The sequence below is a fragment of the Punica granatum genome, chromosome 2, assembly GCF_007655135.1.
Source record: "Punica granatum isolate Tunisia-2019 chromosome 2, ASM765513v2, whole genome shotgun sequence".
Lineage (NCBI taxonomy): Eukaryota > Viridiplantae > Streptophyta > Magnoliopsida > Myrtales > Lythraceae > Punica > Punica granatum.
The window spans coordinates 5617901-5640201 of NC_045128.1; the positions used below are offsets into that span (position 1 = coordinate 5617901).

The window sequence follows — 22301 nt, forward strand, 5'->3', positions numbered from 1 at the left end:
TCTAAATTAATATATTTAAACATATATAATCGAATTATACTTGTCAATCTGGTAAGATACATTTATTAACTGTAGACGAGTTGGACCTATTTAGATCGAATATAAAAAAATGCCAAATCCGAATTCATTTAACACCGTGTCATATTTATATCGTACTAACATGTCGTGTTAGGAATTGTCAGCCCTACAGATAAGGTCGTTGCCAGCTTTACGTTATCTTCAAATAACACGAAAGAAAAGGCAATAAACAAATCACTTTACTTTATTCTTCTTAACCAGACAATCAGACTAATCACTTAAATCGATCACCTTATTTTACCCGCACGTCACTTTAACACGTATAAATACTTTTGAACTCTTACCAACAATTTATCTTTTAACAGAACGAAGGATGCACTGGTTGATGATTTGTTCTGCACTGACCATCGGTGCTAGGATTTTGCACCCCCTTCTTAGAGAAGAAACGGATTCCGATGATAGCAGTGATAATGACCGAGGCTATTTCACAGCCGCCTCCATAACAGCAGAATGCAGAGGTAGTACTCGTACGGTAAAACGTGTAAATGTCATAATACAGGAACACGACCTCGAATTTACTCACCCCACACAAACTAACCCCCCCCCCCCCCCCCCCCCCAAAATCTCTTCGTCCGACTGCCAGGTGGATGGGAAAAATAAAACCCGGTCTCCTTCCTTTCTTCCTTCGGAGCATTCCAGCTTATTCCTCTGCAACTGAAGCCGGCCCCCACCCCCTCCTTCCTTCTCCAGCCTTGCACCATTTCTGCTTCATTCAGTTGCCTACGCGTGTACACAAAAATAAACTACTGTCTGTCCGTAAATTTTGCAGAGGAGTTGAGCAAAAACAAAAAGGCTCCTGATTGGTGAAATTTCAAGCAGAGCTTGTCATGTCTCGAGTCCCTTCTGATTGCTTCATATTTTTGAATTTCATTGTATTGATCAACGGTACCCATTAATACGAAGTGGGACGAGTTATTGCAAGTTAATAGAGTTTGGTGGACATAGATCACACGTATGGCTTCAATTTTGCTGAAGCTTCTTTGTCAAGGGCTGTATAAACTATTGCATGATCGAAAACTACGTCCCTTTATGGTGATAATCCACAATATTCACCTTTGTACGGAAATTCAACTGAGAGATCTCATTAACTAAGTGGAAGGTCTCAAGTGAATATGATTTCTGAAGATGTTCTGGTAACATATATTGTGTTCTCGAGTCTAGTGAAAATGGGAGTTCCCGTTCCAAATTATTTTTATTCTGTATTGCCAATTTGTATCCATCTAATGTCAAGTGGTATCTTGCCTTGTCTGTCACCAGATAAACACGACGATGAAACTCCAATTATGTCGTGCCACTGAGGAAAGGAGGCTACTCAAGGTGAATCAATGCGGTGATATGAATTTCCCATTATAACATCTTTGAGTGGTTGAGAATGTGTGCACAGATTCCGAATCTGTCTTAGTATCACATCCAACAAGGAGGAGAAACACGGAAAAAAATAAAAAATACCAACTGAAGCCTAAAGTTTCACGAATCCGGGAAGTACCAGAGACAACATAGTTAATTATGTCCATATTTTCTCAAGATTCAAAACCCGTCTCAGAGTATAAGGTTTCATTGATTCCCACTTCTTTTCATAATTACAGGAATTAAATGTAAAATCCGAAAATTTATTACGATAAAATTCTATAATTACATATAAATTTCCTTACATATAAAGGATATAAAAAATTACAAATTCGATCGGACGAGTAAAATCTCGATAAAATACTACGATCCACCGCCACTTTTAGGTTGAAAAACACTGAGAATATATTTAGGGAGTAAGCTTGACGCTCAGTGAGTAACCACAATCTAAACTAGTCGGATCATAGCATGAGTTTAGTAATATCATAAAAATATCGTTGAGACTTCTAGAACTCAGATCATCCATGTGCCAATTTCTAACTTTCGACTACAGTGGTGGCTTCACACTGACAGCAGTTGCTCCAGGCAGCTCTTTCCTACTGCTCGACTTATGACTGGCTCAGGGCGCCACATGACTCACCGACTCCCATCAATCACATTTACTCAACTCAATACCTCACTTCTCATTTCCAAATATCATAATCGATTATATAAAAATACACGCATGATCCGTGACATTGATATGACCATGACAATATAATTCTAAAAATATTATTATAACGATAATAAAAATACTAGTTTAAGAATAGGTTAGTCGCATTAACAAATCCCCTGAACTTTAAACATCGAAAACCGAATGTTTTCTATTTTTTAAAATTTTCCTCATATTTTCCCCTCAATATTTTCTCTGTGTCACTCACGGTCTCTCTCTCCCTGCATTTGCCGTGAAATGCAAATGGCCAAAGAGAGTACATGAGGCCATTTAAAGAGGAGAGTAAGGCGGTGGAGAAAAGGAGATGGATCAAGATGGATAAGATAGGTGGCACTTTAATATTGGATGAACTAATAACAATGAAATGGGAATGACACATGGAAAGTCAAGCTGAGTACTTATCTTCTTAAAATTTAAAAATCATATCATTAATCAAGAAATAAATCTAATGAAAACTATTAAAATGTGAAAATGTATTTACACAAGTGCTAGAAAAGTCGGGATGTTACAAACTCCCTACCTTTAAAGAATTTTGTCCCCAAAATTCAAGTAATCGAAAATAAATTTATATCCCACAGGCTCAGGAAATTGAAAAACTTAGGCTTTGATACCATTTGTAAAATCCAAAAATTTATTACGATAAAATTCTATAATTACAAATGAATTTTCATACATATAAAGGATATAAAAAAATTACAAATTCGATCGAACGAGTAAAATCCCGATAAAATGCTACGACCCTCCGCCACTTTTAACCTGAAAAATACCGAGAATATATTTGGGGGTGAGCTTGACGTCCAGTGAGTAACCACAACCTAAACTAAACGGATCATAGCATGAGTTTAGTAATATCATAAAAATATCTTCTAGACTTTTAGAACTCAGTTCATGCTTGTGCCCCTTTCCAGCTCCCGACCACAGTGGCGGCTCCACACTGACCGCCTCTCTGCTCCAGGCAATAGTTTCTTACTGCTCGACTTATGATTGGCTCAGGACGCCACAGGACTCACCGACTCCCATCAATCACATTTACTCAACTCAATACCTCACTTCTCATTTCCAGATATCATAATCGATTATATAAAAATACATGCATGATCCGTAACATTAACATGATCATGACAATACAATTCTAAAAATATCATTATAACGATAATAAAAATATTAATTTAAAAATAGATTACTCACATTGACAAATCCCGAACTTTAAACATCGAAAATCGAATGTTTTCTATTTTCTAGAATTTTTCTCATATTTTCCCCTCAATATTTTCTCTATGTCACTCACGGTCTCTCTCTCCCTGCATTTGCCGTGAAATGCAAATGGCAATAGAGAGTACATGAGGCCATTTAAAGAGGAGAGTAAGGCGGTGGAGAAAAGGAAATGGATCAAGATGGATAGGATAGGTGGCACTTTAATATTGGATGAACTAATAACAATGAAATGGGAATGACACATGGAAAGTCAAGCTTAGTACTTATCTTCTTAAAATTTAAAAATCATATCATTAATCAAGAAATAAATCTAACGAAAACTATTAAAATGTGAAAATGTATTTACACAAGTGCTAGAAAAGTCGGGATGTTACGTTAAAGTTAAACCAGACCTCTCAAGCTCGATTTTGGGCATTATTGACAATCCAAAACCAATCTATATTATAATCTGGCCTCACAGTTCTAGAAAGATTGTAGTCTTCTCTCCTCCATGGAGTTTAACCATTGGAAAGCTCACACGGAGCAACATCTCATTAGAGCATCTCTCGGACTTACTTACATGACAACCAATGCATGGTTTATGGGGATGATCACCACCGTTGCCGAGAATTTCGGTTATTTCCCACGCGAACATGTTGATGGGCTAGCTGAGTGGGAGTTCCCCTAGGTTCTACGTGGCCTTACCTGAACGGGTTCCTCAGCATAATCCATAACACTGCAAAGCATGATGTCCTCTGCATTTGATTTAACCATACGGGAATAAAATTACTGCAGAGCGAGAGGTGCTTATTGACTCACCAGCAAACCCTTCTTCTTTTTCTTCTTCTCGATGTATGCTACGAGCTCCCCTTGCCGAGCCATGGAATCCTTGAGTGCCTTAATACAAAAGGCTTGTTAATGCAGAGAAAGATCCTGAACGAGAAAGTGGATATTAAACCTTTTTCTGCCAGTTAGTTCGCCATCATTTATATCAGCAAATGAATCCATTTTATGTAACTTGATATTGTAACTAACATGTTCCGGACTAGTATAAATTGACCTTTAAGTTCAAGACAAAAGACAGGTTAACGTTAAAATCTAATCAACTTCTAATCGTGGAAGTAACTTTTGGGCTCCTCCAGAGGTTCCGTTCGGCTCATTGCAGAAGAGAGCATCTGCTTCTTATCGGTAGGCATACCCGCCTCTTTCTTGCTCTGGGACACCATCCTCTCTTCCAACTGAGCCATCTGCTTGATCATTGTCAAGAGCTCGGCACCTAATATGGCTGGGCCCGTCAGCTCAACCTGAGCACCCTTGGTCATTGCCGACGCATAGGAGAGCTTGCTATTACTGAGATATAGATGTGGATATAGATTTAATAATGGTTGATGCAGATTTTTCATTATTTTCAAATTTAAATAAAAGAAAAATCAATAGACAAATTACTTAACTCGATTGTCTTATTTTTCTCGAGCTGTTGCACTTCACTTTAACCTGCATTAACATTTTAAACTTTCACCAATAATTTATATTTTAGCAGAATATAGAATGTATTGGGCGGCGATTTCTGGTGCATATAATCTCGCCCAAGTTATATCGTGTACGGTATGCATGCCTTGTCGAGTGTCGACATTATATAGTCCAAACATCCAACTCGCGGAAGGATAAAAGGAAACAAACATGATAGGTAGTTAGTTTTCCATAAGTGACCTACCCTCAAGTTAACTTCCTATTTTCAGGAATGTCACTGCCGTAGTTTTCCATAAGGATTCTTTTGGTAAATCAGATGCCCGACCTCTTGCAGAGCTCAATCACGAGTGACCATGTCATGCCCAAACTTTGGTCGCACGATTAACGTCTGTTTCTGGATTTCGATGAAGGAAGAAAGGCAATTTCCCATTTTTCGATTTCTCCAAAAAATTAGAGAATTTCTTTTCCCCCCACTTAAAATCCTTGTGGGTTCTTTCAGCATTCCTCTAAAATTGAGGATTCGTGTGGAGAAAGGAAGAGAATATATATATATATATAAGCAGCTTGTGAATTTAATGTAATGAACGAAATTAGAATTTCATTCACCAAGAGATAAATACATCACGAGTACATGTAAATATAAATGAAATTCAAACCGAAGAATCTTCTACGATAGCCCACACCGAGTAGAATGGCTATGCCAATGTAGTTTAGGCCCGAGGATCTCCGACTTGGGGGTGCTCAAACCGTCGAGGAAGGAATGAACTAGTACCGCGTTGAGATGTCAAGATGAATGGCCGCGGGGTCGAACTCTTACCTCCTGGAGGATTCGAACTCGGATAGACTGATGTCGTTGAAGACAAGCTTGGCCGCCACCGGTGTATGATCGCCCGAGTTGTTGAAGACAAACTTGCTGCCATGGGGTCGATTGCTCGAGTCGTTGAGGACAAAGATCCTGCCGCCACGAACAAGCGTCAGCCCAAACCGTGGAGGGTGAGGCCCTAGCTTTCATGAGCCAGGGGCTATCTACATTACCGCTACTCCTACAATAAGGGCCGCGAGGGGCCGAGGATAAAAGTTATAGAGCAATATTGTGTGTGTTTATTGAGTGTGTCTCGAATATGTGGAAGCCTCTTCTATTTATAGGTAAAGTTTGGGCGTAATGTATAAGCAGGAGAAAATAAGAATACTTGTACTGGGAGAACGAGAGCAACAAACTCCTCCCACTAAGTAAATTTGCATGATAATAGGAGATAAGGTTTTTGGAGGTTTTGACCACGTGTTTAAAAAGAAAATTGAACATTTGCTTCATTCTCCCAATGCCACGTGTCCTTATTGCATGCCGTACAAGTGATTCAATCAGGCATTGAGATGTGTCCCCAAAAGAATTTTCCCGGAAATTAAATTTAAACCGGTAACAACGCGTAGGACATGTCTTCAAAGAAACAATGCATGGACAATTGAGTTTAAATTGCCCTCTTCGGTCGCAGGATTGACGTGTGGGATGGAAAACAGTTTGATAATCACCAACCAGTTGATCGTATGTTAACAGGGGAGGACTCCCATTTTTGTGCTACCAAACATAATGTTCTTTGAAATCTTTTCCGCATTTTCTTCAGCATCAGGGGAATCCTCATTCGGTCAAATAATATCGATAAAATATGTAGCCCATCATGTGAAATGCAAGCTGTGTGGTGCATTTTCTGCTTGGTATAGGGAAACTGGCTGAAATCCCAAAATGGATGCTACTGGTTGTCCAATTTACTCGATAATTTAAGTCATCCTTATTTGACGTCTGTGACAGAGGTTTGAGAATGTCTTTGGATGGGATTGCCTTCATAGTAAGTAAAACTTTCAGAAACAGATGATTGTTCACAATCATAAACACACTACTGCTACAATATCACCCGTTGTGACCTTTTTCTATTCTGGTTCCCTTCGCTCGTAGTTTGGTGTGTGCTTAAATCATACTAATCTGATAATCAATCTTTTGCTTCAAACTTTGCTCGACTGCAGTGCCGTGATATGATAAATGTCGGCTTCACTAGTGGAATAGTGATGACTCAGTGTGCCAGTTCACTCTGATGCAGAGCTGGAGATGTCTTCTGGCACTTTTTTTTTATAGATAATGCATAATATTATTAATAATTGGAAGAGTCAACAACCGCATTTAGGTTCGAATACCCTTGGAACATACATAAAGAGGTGAGATTGAACTTTGAGCCAAATTGGCCTAAGTCATGGGCGAGGGTGTTATCCGATCTTGGAATCCAGGAACATATCCAGTCCGAAAAACTATTTAGAGTACGGATAATATCCAAGAATATGCTCCTAATTTTCCACGGAGAGTTGAATGGGTGCAAAATGGCATCGACTAGTATCAGAGCATCACAACGTAACCAGATCTTTGGTTCTTCCCTTTCTGCCGCAATTGAGAGTGCTAGGAGTGCTGCTCCATCCTCTACTTGGATTGGCGTGTCATCCTGAGAGGACTGGAACCATGAAATGGTTGGAGGACTAAGTGGGTGATGTAGGGAGAGGCAGGATCTACTAGTGCTCCAAGCTGCATCCGTGTTGATAATGCTCCAGTCGGATCCTGTTGGTTCTTGTGCAGGTTCAAGTTGCATGGACGGCATGTATGAGCTCCTTCTTGCTTTTCTGAGTTGTGTCCTCTTCTGTTGTGCTCCATGAAACAGTCTTTGATTCTCTTGATGGTCCCATGGAGGTCTGCTGATTTCTGTATGCAAAACATCATTTCGTGAGTTCCACAATTGATATAAGATAATGGCAGCATATAAGGAAAAACCGATTTTATTAGAGGCGTTTGTAATCAAAGTTCTAGGTGGGCAGACAATGAAGTTTATCAAATCCTCGATGGATGTATATGGGATAACACTTGACTATAAGTCCCATGATGATTCCCTCCAAGCAACACGATAAAAGATACAATCTTTGAAAAGATGATCGGGTTTGTCGGAGCTAATTTGGCAGAGAGGACCGGGGTGTTCTCTTCACTAAACCAGGGAAAGCATTCACTAACAATTCTCCAGAGATGGAGTTTGAAACATTCATGGATTTTCAACTTCCAAATCGCTTTCCAATCGATTCTATCATTGCATTGGAATCTGTTCTGCTGGTCTATGAGATAAAAGAATTTGACTGAATGCTTCCCTGATGCGTTTGGTGTCCATTGTGCTGCGTCTTCATAGTCCTCCTGGGGTATGTGGATTCTGAGAATTTTCTCCACTGTGCTTTGCTCGAAGAGGTTTGTGAGTAATGGGGTGTTCCATCTCTTTGGGTTGAGAAGCATTAGATCGCGTACCTTTAGCTCCAGGTTAGGGGCTATAGTTAAATTAGGGAACGGCCTACAATCTTGCATACCTGGGATCCATGGATCGAGCCAAACTGAGATGGATGAGCCATTTCCTACAGTGAAGCATGTACTTTCCTGTATAGTGTCCTTGCACCATTAAAGTCCTTTCCAAATAGGCGATGAAGATGAGCGGTTGGCTGAATTAAGAAAGTTACCGTACTTTGCCCTAACAGCTCTACCAGTTAGGCTATTGTTTGTTCTTGTTAGAGCCTAAGCTATTTTGGAAAGCATTGCCTTGTTCAAGTTTTCAGCCCTTCCAAAACCGAGGCCTCCTTCTGATTTTGGCCGACAAATAGAATCCCAATTCTTAGGGGCATAGTAGCTTCCTTCATCATTAGTAGTGCCCCACCAGAATCTTTTTGTCACTTTGTCTATGGTGTTTAATGTGGATTTGGGTAGCCAAAACAGTGACATGGTGTATATGGCTGTGTTGTTGACCACCGAGTTAATCAGAGTAGCTCTTCCCCCCCAAGAAAGTGCCTTTGCCTTCCAAGAGGCAAGCTTGCATTTAATCTTATTGATGAGGAATTGGAAGGATTCCTTTCTTTTCCTTTTGACGAACAACGGGTTCCTCAGATATTTGGCATCCTCCTTTAATTTCCTCATGCAAGGATGATCTTTGCATTTCTTCTCGTGTTCGCTGGGGTGTTCTTGGAGAAGAAGAGGCTTGATTTGGAGCAATTGACTTCTTGGCCTGACCAGGAGCAGAAGTTGTCCAGTATGCTCTTGACATTCCTAATGTTTGTTTCTGTTGCTTTCGATAGAATGAGTAGGTCATCTGCAAACATTAAATGTGATATCTGTGGACCTCCCCTACTTATGTGAATGCCCTTGATATCACCATTGGCTTCTACCCTGTAGAGGAGCCGAGACAGTATTTTCATCGATATTACAAGAAGGTAAACTGAAATAGGGTCTCCTTGTCTAATACCTCTAGATGGTGAAAAGTGACCATGGGGCGAGCCATTCAGTAAAATTGAGAATGTGGATGTGGAGATGCATTGGTAAATCCAGGATATGAAAGTTCAGTGGAATCCAAGTTTTTCCAAGATCTTAACAATGAAGCTCCATTCTAGCTTGTCAAAGGCCTTCATGAAGTTGATTTTCATCCCAATCCATCCTCTGCACGCTTTTGTCTTTTTCATTGTGTGAAGATTTCTTGGGCAAGTAGCCCATTTTCGTTGATCCATCTTCCCTCAATGAAAGACGTTTGGTTCGGGGAGATGATCCTGTCGAGAAGTGGCTTAAGTCTGTTTGCAATGATTTTTTAGATGACCTTATAGCAAACATTGCATAGACTTATGGGTCTAAAGTCTTTGAAGGTGGAGGCAAACTGGGATTTAGGAATGAGGCAAATAAAAGTGTTGTTCCACTCTATGAAAATATGCCCCGAGGTGAAGAAGTTTCTTACTGCTGAGCGCAATAGAGGCTTGACTGTTTCTCCATAGTGTTTGTAGAACAGGGAGGGAACTCCATCAGGTCCTGGGGCTTTTAGCTTTGGAATGGAATTTAAAGCCATTAGGATTTCCTTATCGTCTGGAATTTGGATTAGCCTCTGGTTTTCGGCTTCAGTGATGGTTTGGCTTATCAGGTCTTCCAGGTCATCTGGTATCACCGGTTGGGAAGTGTTGAAGATGTCCTGGAAGTTCTTTAGAAAATAATTACCTATCCCTTCCTGATCTTGGCACCATTCTCCGTTTTCGTCCTTGATAGTAGCTATGTGGTTTGATCTTCATCGGATGACAGTTGAAAGGTGGAAGAATTTTGAATTTCTATCTCCGTCTTTTAGCCATAACTCCCGCGATTTTTGGCGCCATATAATATCTTTCGTCACTAGGTTTTCTTCAAGCTTTGCAATTAGTTTTTCCTCTTCACCTTTGGTTTCGGGAGTTGGGTCTTTCCCTTGGATTTCTTCCAATTTCTTCATGATTCCTGCAATGTTAGCATCACAAAATCCAAAAACTTCTTTGTTCCAATTCCTAAGGTCTGTCTTGACAAATTTGATTTTAGAGGAGGGCTGATAAGCCTTTGATCCTAGCACTACTTTATTCCAGGCATTTTTAACAATGGCTTTACTAGATACATCTCGGCTCCAAGCTTCCTTGAATCTAAAAGGTCTAGGTTTGTTCAAAAACTCCATCCAAAGTTTTAGCAAAATGGGATTGTGGTCTGATCGGATTTGAGGAAGATGGATACGCCTGCCTTAGGGAAAGTAGTTCTCCAATCATCATTAGCAATGGCCCTATCTAAGCGCTATCTTATTGAAGCTAGACCTAATCTCTTATTTCGCCAAGTAAAAGGATTTCCAGTGAAGCCCAAATCAATACAACCCAATTGGCTAAGAAAGGTACCAAGGAAAGTGCGAGAAGATGAAGCATAAGTACGACCTTCTAGCTTATCAGATGCAGTACAAATTTCATTAAAGTCTCCAATGATTAGCCAAGGTTTATCAATGGTATTCGCAATATCAGTCAATTTGGCCCAGAAACTAGGTTTTGCATGCAAGTAATGGGGGCCATAAACTGCAGTGAGGGTCCATGGGGCAAGTAAAACATGATGATTAACAGTCGCATGGACATAATATAAAGAAGATTTGTGGATGGTTACCTTTAATTCGGAGTTCCAATGAAGGCATAGGCCACCCATTGCATTTGAGGAATTGAAAGTGAAGATGCCATCGAGGTTACATCGTTGTGCTATTTTACTGCAATACCTGGAGCAGGATTTGGTTTTAGAAAGAAATATTATACTAGGCCGATACTTTCGAACGAGGAGACATAGAGCTCAAACTATCGGTTCTCCCCTTATACCCCGACAGTTCCAAGCTAGTAGACTCATGGCTTCCTTAGGGGCTTGATTAGGCTCGCCTCCTCGGCCATTTGGACATCATCGATAGCACATCGTCTTCCATCTCAATGAGGCTCGGGGCCTCCGATCTCTTGCATCGAGTGCCAATCCCTATACATTTCTTCTCCTATGGTTATCGCCATTTTCTTTAGAATTCTAGAGAAAGGGGCTGCAAGATTAAGATAATCTTCAAGGCCCATTTCATTTTTTCTTTTCCTTGGCGGCACGGTGAACCGAGCTTCGAGTTGGAGAGATGCAGCCGGCTTGGAGTGAGGCTGTGGGTACAGCGGGCCTGAGATGGGCTGGACTGCGGCTTGGGCAAGGCCTTGCTTGGTTTTGGGCTTCGGGATGGCTACAGAGAAGGTGTGGGCTTCGGTAGAGCTTCGAGCTATGAAAAGGACTGCCCATTGAGTTGGCCTGGGCTTCTGATATGCGAGCATGGACTGGGCTTCTGTAGAGGTTGGGCTCTGCATGGAATTGGGCCTCAATCTGGGCTTGATCATCGATAAGGCCTGAGTAGAGGGTATCAGTGGCCAGTTCAGTTTGAGAAGGCTTTCGTGCTCCCATCCTCCCCGGCTCGCAGGAGCTTTCGTGGGGACGACGTAGGAAGTCGTCCTCTGTGTCAGCCTTCTTTCCCTTCTGGCCTGCAACGGTAAAGAGATATCTTGTCTGCGCCGTAGAAAATTCTTAAGTAGCATTGATTGTGGGTGTATTGTCACTGTCATTCGGCTGAATCAGGTTTGAATCGGGTTGACGGGAGTAGCTTGTTTGCCCTAGTTTTTGGGGATTTGCGCCTTTGTTGGACTTTGGGGAGGAAGGTTCCAATTGAAGGTGGTGGGTAGCCGTTAGGGTCGTCGGTAGCTGCAGTGGTGTTTCGGTGACCTGCGGTGGGAGAATATCCATCTGGTTGTCGAAGCGGAGCCACGAGCCATACAGGTTCAGGGGTGCCGGGGTCTCTGAGGTGCAATGAGCTTGATCGTGTCCCAGGATGCCGCAGTCGTAGCATAAGGTCTTGAGGTATTCGTACTTGAAGAAAACCCAGGTAGGATTCCCCTTCTTTCTGTTGATTCTTCGTCCAGGGCATAACGGGTTGCTGACTGGAACTTGAACTAAGGCTCTTGGTGTGACGTACCACTTCAGAAGGGATGGAGTATCCTTCCAGTCAATCTCAAGGACTTTTCTTGCCTTTTCAGCAAGCCTGATGATGTTCGTCTTGGAGAGCAATTCAGGGGGAATGCCTCTGATCTGTATCCAGAAGGTAATTGTCTCAAACTTAATTTCTTCCAAAGATAATCCCTTATCCCATTGGGTGATCATCATGTGTGCTCCCTGGACGGACCAAGCACGGTGTCTCTCAACGTGTAACATGTCCCACTTGTCTTTGGAAGGACATATTAGAATATCGTCTGTGTACTTTTTGGGTGATATTGTGACTCCGCGTTTGATGTTCCATGCCTGTAGGAGTCTTGGAATGACTACTTTCGGTGGTGGTTGTTTGAAGCCGAATGGTTTTAAGAGGAGAGTTACGGGGATTTCTTCCTGAGCTTCTGTTTCGTTTGACTGGAGGTCAAGGATTTCCTGAGTATGGTTCATGGATATGGTTGCTGAAGATTTCAGCTAGGGAAGCATCCAGGTCAGTACTTTCCAATGTTGGTGGAGGGGTGTCATGTGGTTTCAAGACGGCTTTGTGTTGAATTGAGGGGTAGAGGCTTTGCGATAGGTTGATGGTCGCTTGTTGAGCAGTTGGTTTGTGATCTGTGGGGGTGATGGACAGGTTGATACAAGTTCTTGCGGTTAAGTACAGGAGGATGGTTGGGGGAGTAAATGCAATGGAGATTTGCTTGTTGCTAGGATCTTTGGTATAGCTATGCGTTAAATTGAAGTATCTGACATTCTTTTGAACCTCCAAGGATGGATGTTTCTGTCGTTAACTAAGTAGTTGGAGGTTCATAAGTGCTTGCATTGATGGATTTCCTGTGCCGGTAGCTACTTGTAGATGTTGAGTTATGAAGCCTGAAGTATTGTGATTCCAGATCCTAAGCCTGAAGCCTGAAGCCTGAAGTACTGGGTAATCAATTTCGTGTGTCCTTTCTGCTTTTCGTTCATATTGTCTTCCACTATCGTATATTAGACGCAACAATTAGTATAAGAGCTCGGGTTTGAATCTGGAGCAATCTACGATGGATGAAGGAAAATTGGTGATCGAAAAGTTCGATGGATCGGATTACGGGTTTTGGAGGATGCAGATCGAAGATTATCTTTACGGTAAAGATTTGTGGCAACCTCTAGAAGATAAGCCGATCGGGATGACAAACGCGGAATGGAACGTGTTGGATAGGAAGGCGATGAGTGTGATTCGTCTGTCGCTGTCACGAAACGTGGCGTTCCATACAGCGAAGGAGAAAACCGCCAAAGGTATACTGCAGGTTTTAGCCGATATGTACGAAAAGCCATCAGCAGCGAACAAGGTTCATCTGATGCAGGGGCTGTTTAACCTAAAGATGTCGAAGAGTACTGTTGTTGCCGAACATCTAAATGAGTTCAATTTGATAATGGCTCAATTGACCTCAGTCGATATTGATTTTGATGACGAAATAAGAGCCCTAAGTTTATTGTCGTCTCTACCAGAAAGTTGGAGCGGAACGGTCACAACTGTTAGTGCTTCAGCGGGGAAGGAGAAATTAAAGTTTGACGAAGTTCGAGATATGATAGTGAAGAAATTCGCAGAAGAGAATCAAGAAAAACTTCGGGATCAGCTTTGAATACAGAAAATAGAGGCAGATCAGAATTAAGGAATTCGAATTGAGGCAAACCGAAAACTAGAAATAAATATAAGTCAAGAAAAGACAAAAGTTCAATTGAGTGCTGGAATGGTAAGAAATGTGGTCATTACAAGAATCAGTGTAAGGCACCGAGAAAGGAAAGGAAAGATGACAACTCAGCCTATGTGGCAACCGAGGAGATTAGTGACGCATTGATTTTGAGTTTTAGCAGTCCGTTGGAATCATGGGTTTTGGATTCTGGAGCATCGTTTCATTCCTGTCCTAATGCCGATATAATGGAGAATTATACTTCTTGTAATTTTGGTAAGGTTTATCTTGCTGATGATGAGCCTTTGGAGATCGCAGGGAAGGGAGATGTTCGGATTAAAACACCGAATGGACTCATATGGCAGTTGCGTGGTGTGCGGCACATTCCTGGTTTGAAGAGGAATTTGATTTCTGTAGGGCAGTTGGACGACGAGGGTTATGACCTATCTTTTGGCTTTAGTTCTTGGAAAATAATCAAAAGGGCCATGGTGGTGGCTCGAGGTAAGAAGGAGAGTACATTGTACATGACCGTGAACAACCATGATAGCATTGCACTCGCCAGTGCAAACAGCGATGCAGATTTGTGGCATTGCAGGTTGGCCACATGAGTGAGAAAGGGATGAAACAGTTATGTTCAAAGGGCAAACTACCAGGTCTAAAAACAGTTGAGCTTGGATTATGCGAGGATTGTGTATTCATGATGTAGAAAAGAGTTAGTTTTTCTAAGGCTGGTAGAACTTTGAAGGAGCAGAAGTTGGAGCTGGTACATAGTGACTTATGGGGACCAGCATCGGTCACATCTCTTGATGGCGCATCATATTACATGACCTTCATTGACGACTCCACGAGGAAGGTATGGGTTTATTTTCTTAAACGTAAATCTGACGCTTTTAATACTTTCAGAAAGTGGAAAGCTTGGTAGAAAATGAAACAGGCCTGAAGGTGAAGTGTTTGAGATCTGATAATGGTGGAGAATATGAGCTCGATGAGTTCAAAGAGTACTGTGCTGTGAATGGTATTCGCATGGAGAAAACTGTTAGAGGGACTCTTCAACAGAACGAGATTGCAGAACGAATGAACAGAACCTTGAATGACGTGCTAGGTGCATGCGATTGAAGTGTGGGTTACCGAAGACATTTTGGGCAAATGCAGTTAACACTGCTGCTTTCTTAATTAAAAGAGGACCATCAGTTCCTTTGGATAACAGCATACCAGAGAGGCTTGAAGTGGTAAAGAGGTGTACCTGTCATTTCTTAAAGTATTTAGTTGTGTTTCGTATGTTCATGTCAATACTACTGCTAGAAGTAAACTGGATGCAAAATCTGTGAAATGTACTTTTATTGGATATGGCGATGATGAATTTGGTTATACATTTTGGGATGATTGGAATCGAAAAATAATTCGAAGTCGGGATGTCATATTTAATGACCATATTTTGTACAAAGACAGGTCGGGTGCACCAGACATTGACAGTGCAGGTACTCGGGTTAAAAGCCCTCAGTTTGTTGAATTGGATATTTCAAACTCACATGTTAGCAGAATTCAGAATGACCAGGAGGTTGTTGAGGCAGAACCAAGTACGCCAGTAATTCCATTGAGGAGATCAGAAAGACAACATCACGCACCGGAAAGGTACTCGCCCTCTTTACACTATCTTTTGTTGACTGATAGTGGTAAGCCAGAATGTTATGCCGAGGCTATACAGAGTGAGCACTCGAGCAAGTGGGAGCTTGCAATGGAAGATGAAATGAATTCTTTAATGTCCAATAGCACGTGGGAACTAGTTGAGCTTCCAAAGGGTAAGAAAGCATTGCATAACAAGTGGGTTTATAGAATTAAAGAAGAGGCAGATGGAAGTAAGTGTTACAAGGCAAGGTTGGTTGTGAAGGGTTTTCAGCAGAAACAAGGTATTGATTATACAGATATATTCTCTCCTATTGTGAAGCTAACTACTATTAGATTAGTTTTGAGCATAGTTGCTACAGAGAATTTATTGTTAGAGCAGATGGATGTAAAAACAACCTTTCTTCATGGTGGTCTTAATGAAGACATTTATATGAAGCAACCAGAGGGATACTTGTCTGAAGGTAGCAGTGAGCTTGTGTGTAAGCTACAAAAAAGTTTGTATAGTTTGAAACAAGCCCTGAGACAGTGGTATATGAAGTTTGATGGATTCATGCATGAGATCGAGTTTGTCAGATGCAATGCTGATCATTGTTGTTACTTCAAGAGGTTTGACAATAGCTTTATTATTTTGCTATTATATGTTGATGATATGTTGATAGCAGGCTCTTGTGCTCAAGATGTGAATAAGTTGAAGAAGCAATTGTCCAAACAGTTTGAAATGAAGGATCTTGGAGAGGCTAAACAAATCCTAGGAATGAGGATTAATCGGGATAAAGTGGCAGGAAAGTTATTCCTTTCACAGGCTGAATACATTGAAAAAGTTTTGAAGAGATTCCGTATGGATGAAGCAAAGCCAATTAGTACTTCTATGGGCAGCCATTTTAAGCTATCAAAAAGGGATTCACCTAAAAGTGATTCAGAGCGTGCTCATATGGAGAAAACTCCCTATCCTTCAGCAGTTGGAAGTATTATGTATGCTATGGTGTGTACTAGACCAGATATTACGCATGCAGTGGGAGTTGTGAGCAGATATATAAGTAATCCGGGTAAGTAGCATTGGAAAGCAGTAAAGTGGATCTTCAGATACTTGCGAGGTACCACAGAGAGAGCTCTATGTTTCGAAGGCAAGCACATGGTTTTGAATGGTTATGTTGATGCTGACTTGGCAGGTGATCTTGATAAAAGGAAGAGTACTACCGAGTACGTGTTTACATTTAGTGGTACATCGGTTTCTTGGGCTTCTAAGTTGCAGAAGACAGTGACTTTGTCTACTACAGAAGCGGAGTATATAGCAGTGACAGAGGCTAATAAAGAAATGATATGGCTACAGAATTTCTTGTGTGAACTGAGGAAAGAGCAGAAGAACAGTATTCTTTACAGCGACAGTTAAAGCGCTATTTTCTTAGCTAAGAATCCAGCTTTTCATTCGAGAACGAAGCACATTGAGTTGAAGTATCATTACATTCGACATCTCTTGGAAAAGAAGGCTTTGCAACTAATGAAGATTCGTGGAAGTGAGAATTCTACTGAGATGTTAACTAAGGCTGTGACCTTAGAGAAGTTGAAGCTATGCATGTCTTCAACTGGCCTTGGAACTAAAGAGTTCGACGATTGGCGCCGCCATCATTTTATGGGTATTTGTTGATTGTGAAGATGAAGAGATAATTACATTCGTGTTCAGCCTTCAAGTGGGAGATTGTTGAGTTATGGAGCCTGAAATACTGTGATTCCAGATCGAGAGCGGCGATCCAACTCAAGAAATTAGGGTTTGTTCCCTTTATAAGTAGCAGCTTATATCTCTTGTAACCTAAACTCAAGAAATAGTACAATACCTGGCTTGGCGGCACCCTCAGACGTAGTCAGAATTTCTGACGAACTGGATAATCAATTTCGGGCGTCTTTTCTGCTTTTTGTTCATATTGTCTTCCACTATCGTATATTAGACGCAACAGTAGATTGAGATGACTTGAACACTTACTTGTTTGAATGAAGCAAGCTCAGAGGAGGTGCGGAAGAGGTAGAGAAGAAAGAAGCTTTCAACTAAGGGAAGAGAGAGAAGCTCTCAAGTTAGAGAGAGACTGCGACCATGAAGACTATGTTTTGTCTTCTGGCACTTAATAAGCTAAGACAAGTGATAGTAAAAGAAATTTTTTGCCAATTCTGTTTGAGTCAAATGTGAATTTCACCAAATAATCAGGTTTTCGTCTATGAGATAAATTGCAAAGGCTGACAGGATTAAGAAGTCATTTAACTATTTATATAGTTAAGTTATAAGCAGTACCCTTTTGCTCGATCGAGTGGTAATAGCAGTAAAGTGTCTATTTTGACATATTTTACCCCCATTGCTGTTGCAGGCTTTGAGAAATGAAGAATTCAAAGCAAGCTAATGTTTGAATCCAAACATCGAGACCACATAGAGGCTCTGATTTTCCTTGAAAAGTGCAACTGTTCAGCTGTTCAGTGTTCACCACTGCGAAAGGCGGATGGATTTCAAATACTCTCAGGAGCCAATTCATGTCAACGCCTTGTCCCCCCTCCGCAACATTTGTTTGCTCTGCTTAATCATGGATATCGCCATTGTCAATCTTTGTTGTATTGCGGCATCATCTTTCTCTGTTGTATTGGACAAGAACACTATTATGGTGACAGATCTAGATTCGTAAACTCTAGTCACTCTATAATTTTATGCCCAGAAATATCAATCTCTTTGAACCGATAAATGCACCTATCGCTGCTGGTATGGTGCTCATCTTTACCGACTCCAAATATAACCTATCCAATTTCTGTAGTTTAGCAAGGGGTTCCTCCTTCAACATGAAATTCACGGACAAAACCAAAGTTATTAGATTGATCAAGTCCGCAAGGTTCAGGAAAGTCAGCATTGGTGAGCAATTGTGATATCAATTGAGCTTGACAGAAGCTCAGGGAGGGTCTGAAGAGTCTGTGTTTGGTTTTAGAGTTGAGTTAAGTTGAATTTTAATTTTAATTTAATTGTAATGATTATTTTGTTGAATTATAAGAAAAAATGTGAAAAAGTAATGAATAGTTGAGAGAATTTAATATTAAAAATTGAATTGAGTATAATGGAAGTATATGTGAATTTATGTATGGGTCCCACCTTTTTTACTTTGAAGAGTTAATTTTTATTGTGTAGTAAGCAGAGTTAAAGTTAGAGTTAAAATTTTAAAATCCAATTGCGAAATCAAACGGAGTAGCTCTCTCAAATGAGTGGTTCGGGGACTTTGTGCATTCCTCCCAAATATAGGTTTGCCAGATGAAAAAGGCCTTCAATGCCCGCTTAAGGCTCTAAATTAACCCTGTCTCGTTTCAGGACCCTTAAGAAGGATAAGTTTCCAACTTCAATAGGAACTCCTCCCTCCAATGGACATATCCAGCAGTTCAAGCTTATTAAATTCCCAAGATTACTTGTTAAAGAAGTTATTTCAGTTGCATTGATCTTGAGCACTTCCATATTAATTAAGACTTTCAATAAAATGAGGCAGTTTTCTTGACTTTGTACATGTATTACAACAAGTTCAGCTCGAACGATGACTTTAATTGCCCAATGGGGTCTGGGAGTTTTCCTAGTTTTTGACAGGACTCCGTGAGAGTCAGCTCAGATTCACAAGGCTTCCAACTGACTCTGGAGTTAGATTAAGATGCTGTAAAGATCATTGCTATGCAATAACGGATCTAATTGAACCACTCAACGATTTCTAGAGTCTAACGATATAGAAATTTAAGACCAAAAGCAACTTATCGGAGTATCACCATTTTGATACTCCAAAAGCAACGTTTTCTTCTGCTCAAGTGATCATGAAAACGAGAGAAAGCGCGCACACGAAAACGACTTAATTTTGAGATTTATCAATTTATATAATAAATTTAGGTTGGCAGGATTGTATTAGCCTCAGCTGCTTTGAAAGATCGGGTAACTTAAGTGCCTTGCATTTAAATATGTTCAACTCCCGCAGATTACTCAGTTCCTCTGAGTCCTGAAATTTCCGTGATGCTCTCACAATCTCTCATGTCGAAGAGCTCCAGCCTCTGCAACTTCGATAGGTTCAGCAACTTCATGAGCGATCTGCAACTGCTTATATCCAACTTTTGCAGCGACTCCAATTCTGCAACCACCTCAATTTCGCCCAATTGTTCGCAGCCACTTAGGGATAACTTCTCCAAAGAGGGTGGGAGCTTAGGTAAACGTGTGAGCGACCTGCAGCTGTCCATACGTAACCTTTTGAAGTTGTGCAAACGGTCAAGCCTCTCGAGACCGTCCAGCCTCATTAAAAGGCAGCCAGTTGTATCCAAATCCTTCAGGGACGGGAGATTGCCAAGGCCTTTGATTTCACTGAGCTTCCTGCACTCCGTAACCCATAATTTCGACAAATTCTTCAAGTTTGAAAGGTCTGGCAACCTCTCAAGTAAGCTGCAGGACTGGATAGTCAAAGCTAACAGGCTTGAGGGAAGTATGGGGAGGCTTTTAATTCTGTGGCAATCCCTAATATCAAGATCTTTAAGACGACAGAGAAATGCACCTATCTCTTCCGGTAAGATAGATACCTTCCCAAAGTACAAAGCCATTTTTTTGAGCTTCCTTAGGCTAGAGACGCTTTCCAGCTCCATGAGATTCCGATTCCAATACAATAGCAACTCTTTAGATTAACCAAGTTCGCGAGGTTCACGGAAGTCAGTGCTGATGAATCTTGAACTGTTAGACTAATTAAGCTAGACGGAAGCTCAGGGAGGGTCTGAAGATCCGGTTCAGGAGAATCAATGGTATCGAAGCATGAGAGAAGGCTCATACCTGCCGGGAGGCTCTTTAACCTTCCAAATTTCAAGACCCTCAAAGAGGATAAACTCAAAATTTCATCGGAAATTATTTGGTATTCTGTTGCCCCAGAGCATCGAGAACTTTGAGCTTCTTTAAGTTTCCTAGGTTACCCGGTAAACCACTGACATATGTGTCATCGATCATGAACACTTCCAAATCATGTAGATCTCCAATGAAATCCGGCAACCTTCTGATGTCAGTTCCCGTCAAGATCAGTTCAACCAATGAGGTTAACTGCCCAATGGAGTTTGGAAGTTCCTTTAGCCCACTATGAGATAACGAGAGTATCCTTAGATTCACGAGGGATCCAACAGATGCTGGAATTTCATGAAGATTTGTACAACTATCAGCAGATAGAACTTCAAGCTTTTTCATACCTCTCAATATCGGTAATTCTTTGACCCATGTATCATCAATAAGAAGCTCGACTAGTGACTCCATGGAACCCAATTGCTCCGGCAACTTCTCCAGACTCCGACATCCCCTCAAATTTAGAAGGATCAGATTCTTTAGAAGCACTATTGATGGATCAACCCAAACCAACTCCCCGCAGGACTCGAGAATCAAGCTCTCTAAGCTCGGAAATGCTCACGAAATGATATCCTTCTAGACTGATGGCTTCCACTTTTGATGTTCCCTACAATCATCAAAAACATACGGAAGTGGTTTTCAACAATTTTCATGATCCTAAGGCCGATCTAAAGTACATCGAAAATGCCATACCTGTTGTTGCACTAATACATTAAATGCGTCTTCACCGTGCCATAGCCTACTCCGCCATCCTGGTTCTTTATCTTCTTGCTCAACAGTGCTTCTACCAAGATCTCTGAGTTGATCATGCATCCATATTGTATTATCCTCTCCGATTTTAATCAATGACTTTAGTTGGAGGATCTCGATTCCCACTTCTGGTGAATATTTAGCATCTTTCCACATGGGAATCACTAGCCTGACGTCCATACCAATGAAAAGGAATGCAATGTCAAGGAATATTTCCTTTTGCTCACGTTCCAATGACTCGTAACTTATTTTCAACTTATCTCGGACATCAACCATGTCAAGTTTAATTTTCAACTTCTCTATTGTGTAATGCCACATATCCTTCCTTCCACCATAGACAGATAAATATGATCCCAAAAAACCTCAAGAGCTAGAGGAAGCCGTCCAGTTATGTTCACGATCTGCAATGCTTCTTCGGCCAAGTCAGGTCTGGGCAACTTATCTCTGAATGCGTGCATGCAGAAGAGCTCTAAAGCATGACTTTCTTCCAGTAATGCGACTTCATACAAATCTTGCACTTTAAATTGATCCGAGAGTCCCTTTTCTCTGGTCGTGATGTTGATCCTGCTTCCTCGGCCAAACCAACTAACGTCTGCTGCCAGAGCTTTGAACTGGTTGATGTGGTTGACATCATCGAGAAGAATCAGGACTTTCTTATGGCGAATCCTTTCCCTAAGCACATTGATCCCTTCCTCTACATTAGCATAGGCCTGCTGCTCAAGCCTTAATATGTCGGAGACCAATTGACCCTGAAAATCTTGAAGGCCTCTATGATGCCGGAACATTTATCGGATATCTTTCAGGAAAGAACTTTCAATATTGTCTACGATTTGGTTGTAGTCAAACTTGGCTAGAGTTGTCTTCCCTATGCCGCCCATGCCCCAAATCCCGACGACCCGAACATGATCATCTATGCCAACTTCTAACTTTTTCACAAGTTCTTCTGCAGGATCCTCGATTCCAACTAGGACAGTACCCACTTCCAAGTAAGACTTCTTCAGTTCTCTAATGACCTTTGCAACGACTAATTTTATGAACTAACCTTCATGTCTGCGAAGATGTATTTCGTTGTCACTTGTGCGTATATAGTTAAAAAAAGGCCAATGCATGAAATTAAAAGAAAAGACAAAATATTGCTGAACTCAATTAATTTTTACGGATTCACTTACCCAAGAAACTTTTGCTACTTTCATATATATATATATATATATATATTTGTACATTTATTCT

At 41.0% G+C, this 22301-nt stretch overlaps 3 protein-coding genes across 3 annotated transcripts; all 3 read right to left on the reverse strand.

Annotated features, from left to right (window-relative positions):
- Nucleotides 1-19432: 19432 nt before the first annotated feature.
- Nucleotides 19433-20041, reverse strand: LOC116197630 (putative adenylate cyclase regulatory protein). Its single transcript, XM_031527809.1, has one exon. It carries the CDS (start codon nt 20039-20041, stop codon nt 19433-19435), a length of 609 nt encoding a protein of 202 aa, XP_031383669.1.
- A 269-nt stretch (nt 20042-20310) lies between these two features.
- LOC116197633 (TMV resistance protein N-like) lies at nt 20311-21347 on the reverse strand. The gene is made up of 2 exons (XM_031527815.1): nt 20999-21347; nt 20311-20878 (listed from the first exon to the last, which is right to left on the reverse strand). Exons 1-2 carry the CDS (start codon nt 21345-21347, stop codon nt 20337-20339), a joined length of 891 nt encoding a protein of 296 aa, XP_031383675.1. The 3' UTR covers nt 20311-20336.
- A 23-nt stretch (nt 21348-21370) lies between these two features.
- On the reverse strand, nt 21371-21856 carry LOC116197641 (TMV resistance protein N-like). The gene has a single exon (XM_031527832.1). It carries the CDS (start codon nt 21854-21856, stop codon nt 21371-21373), a length of 486 nt encoding a protein of 161 aa, XP_031383692.1.
- Between the last annotated feature and the right edge of the window lie 445 nt (nt 21857-22301).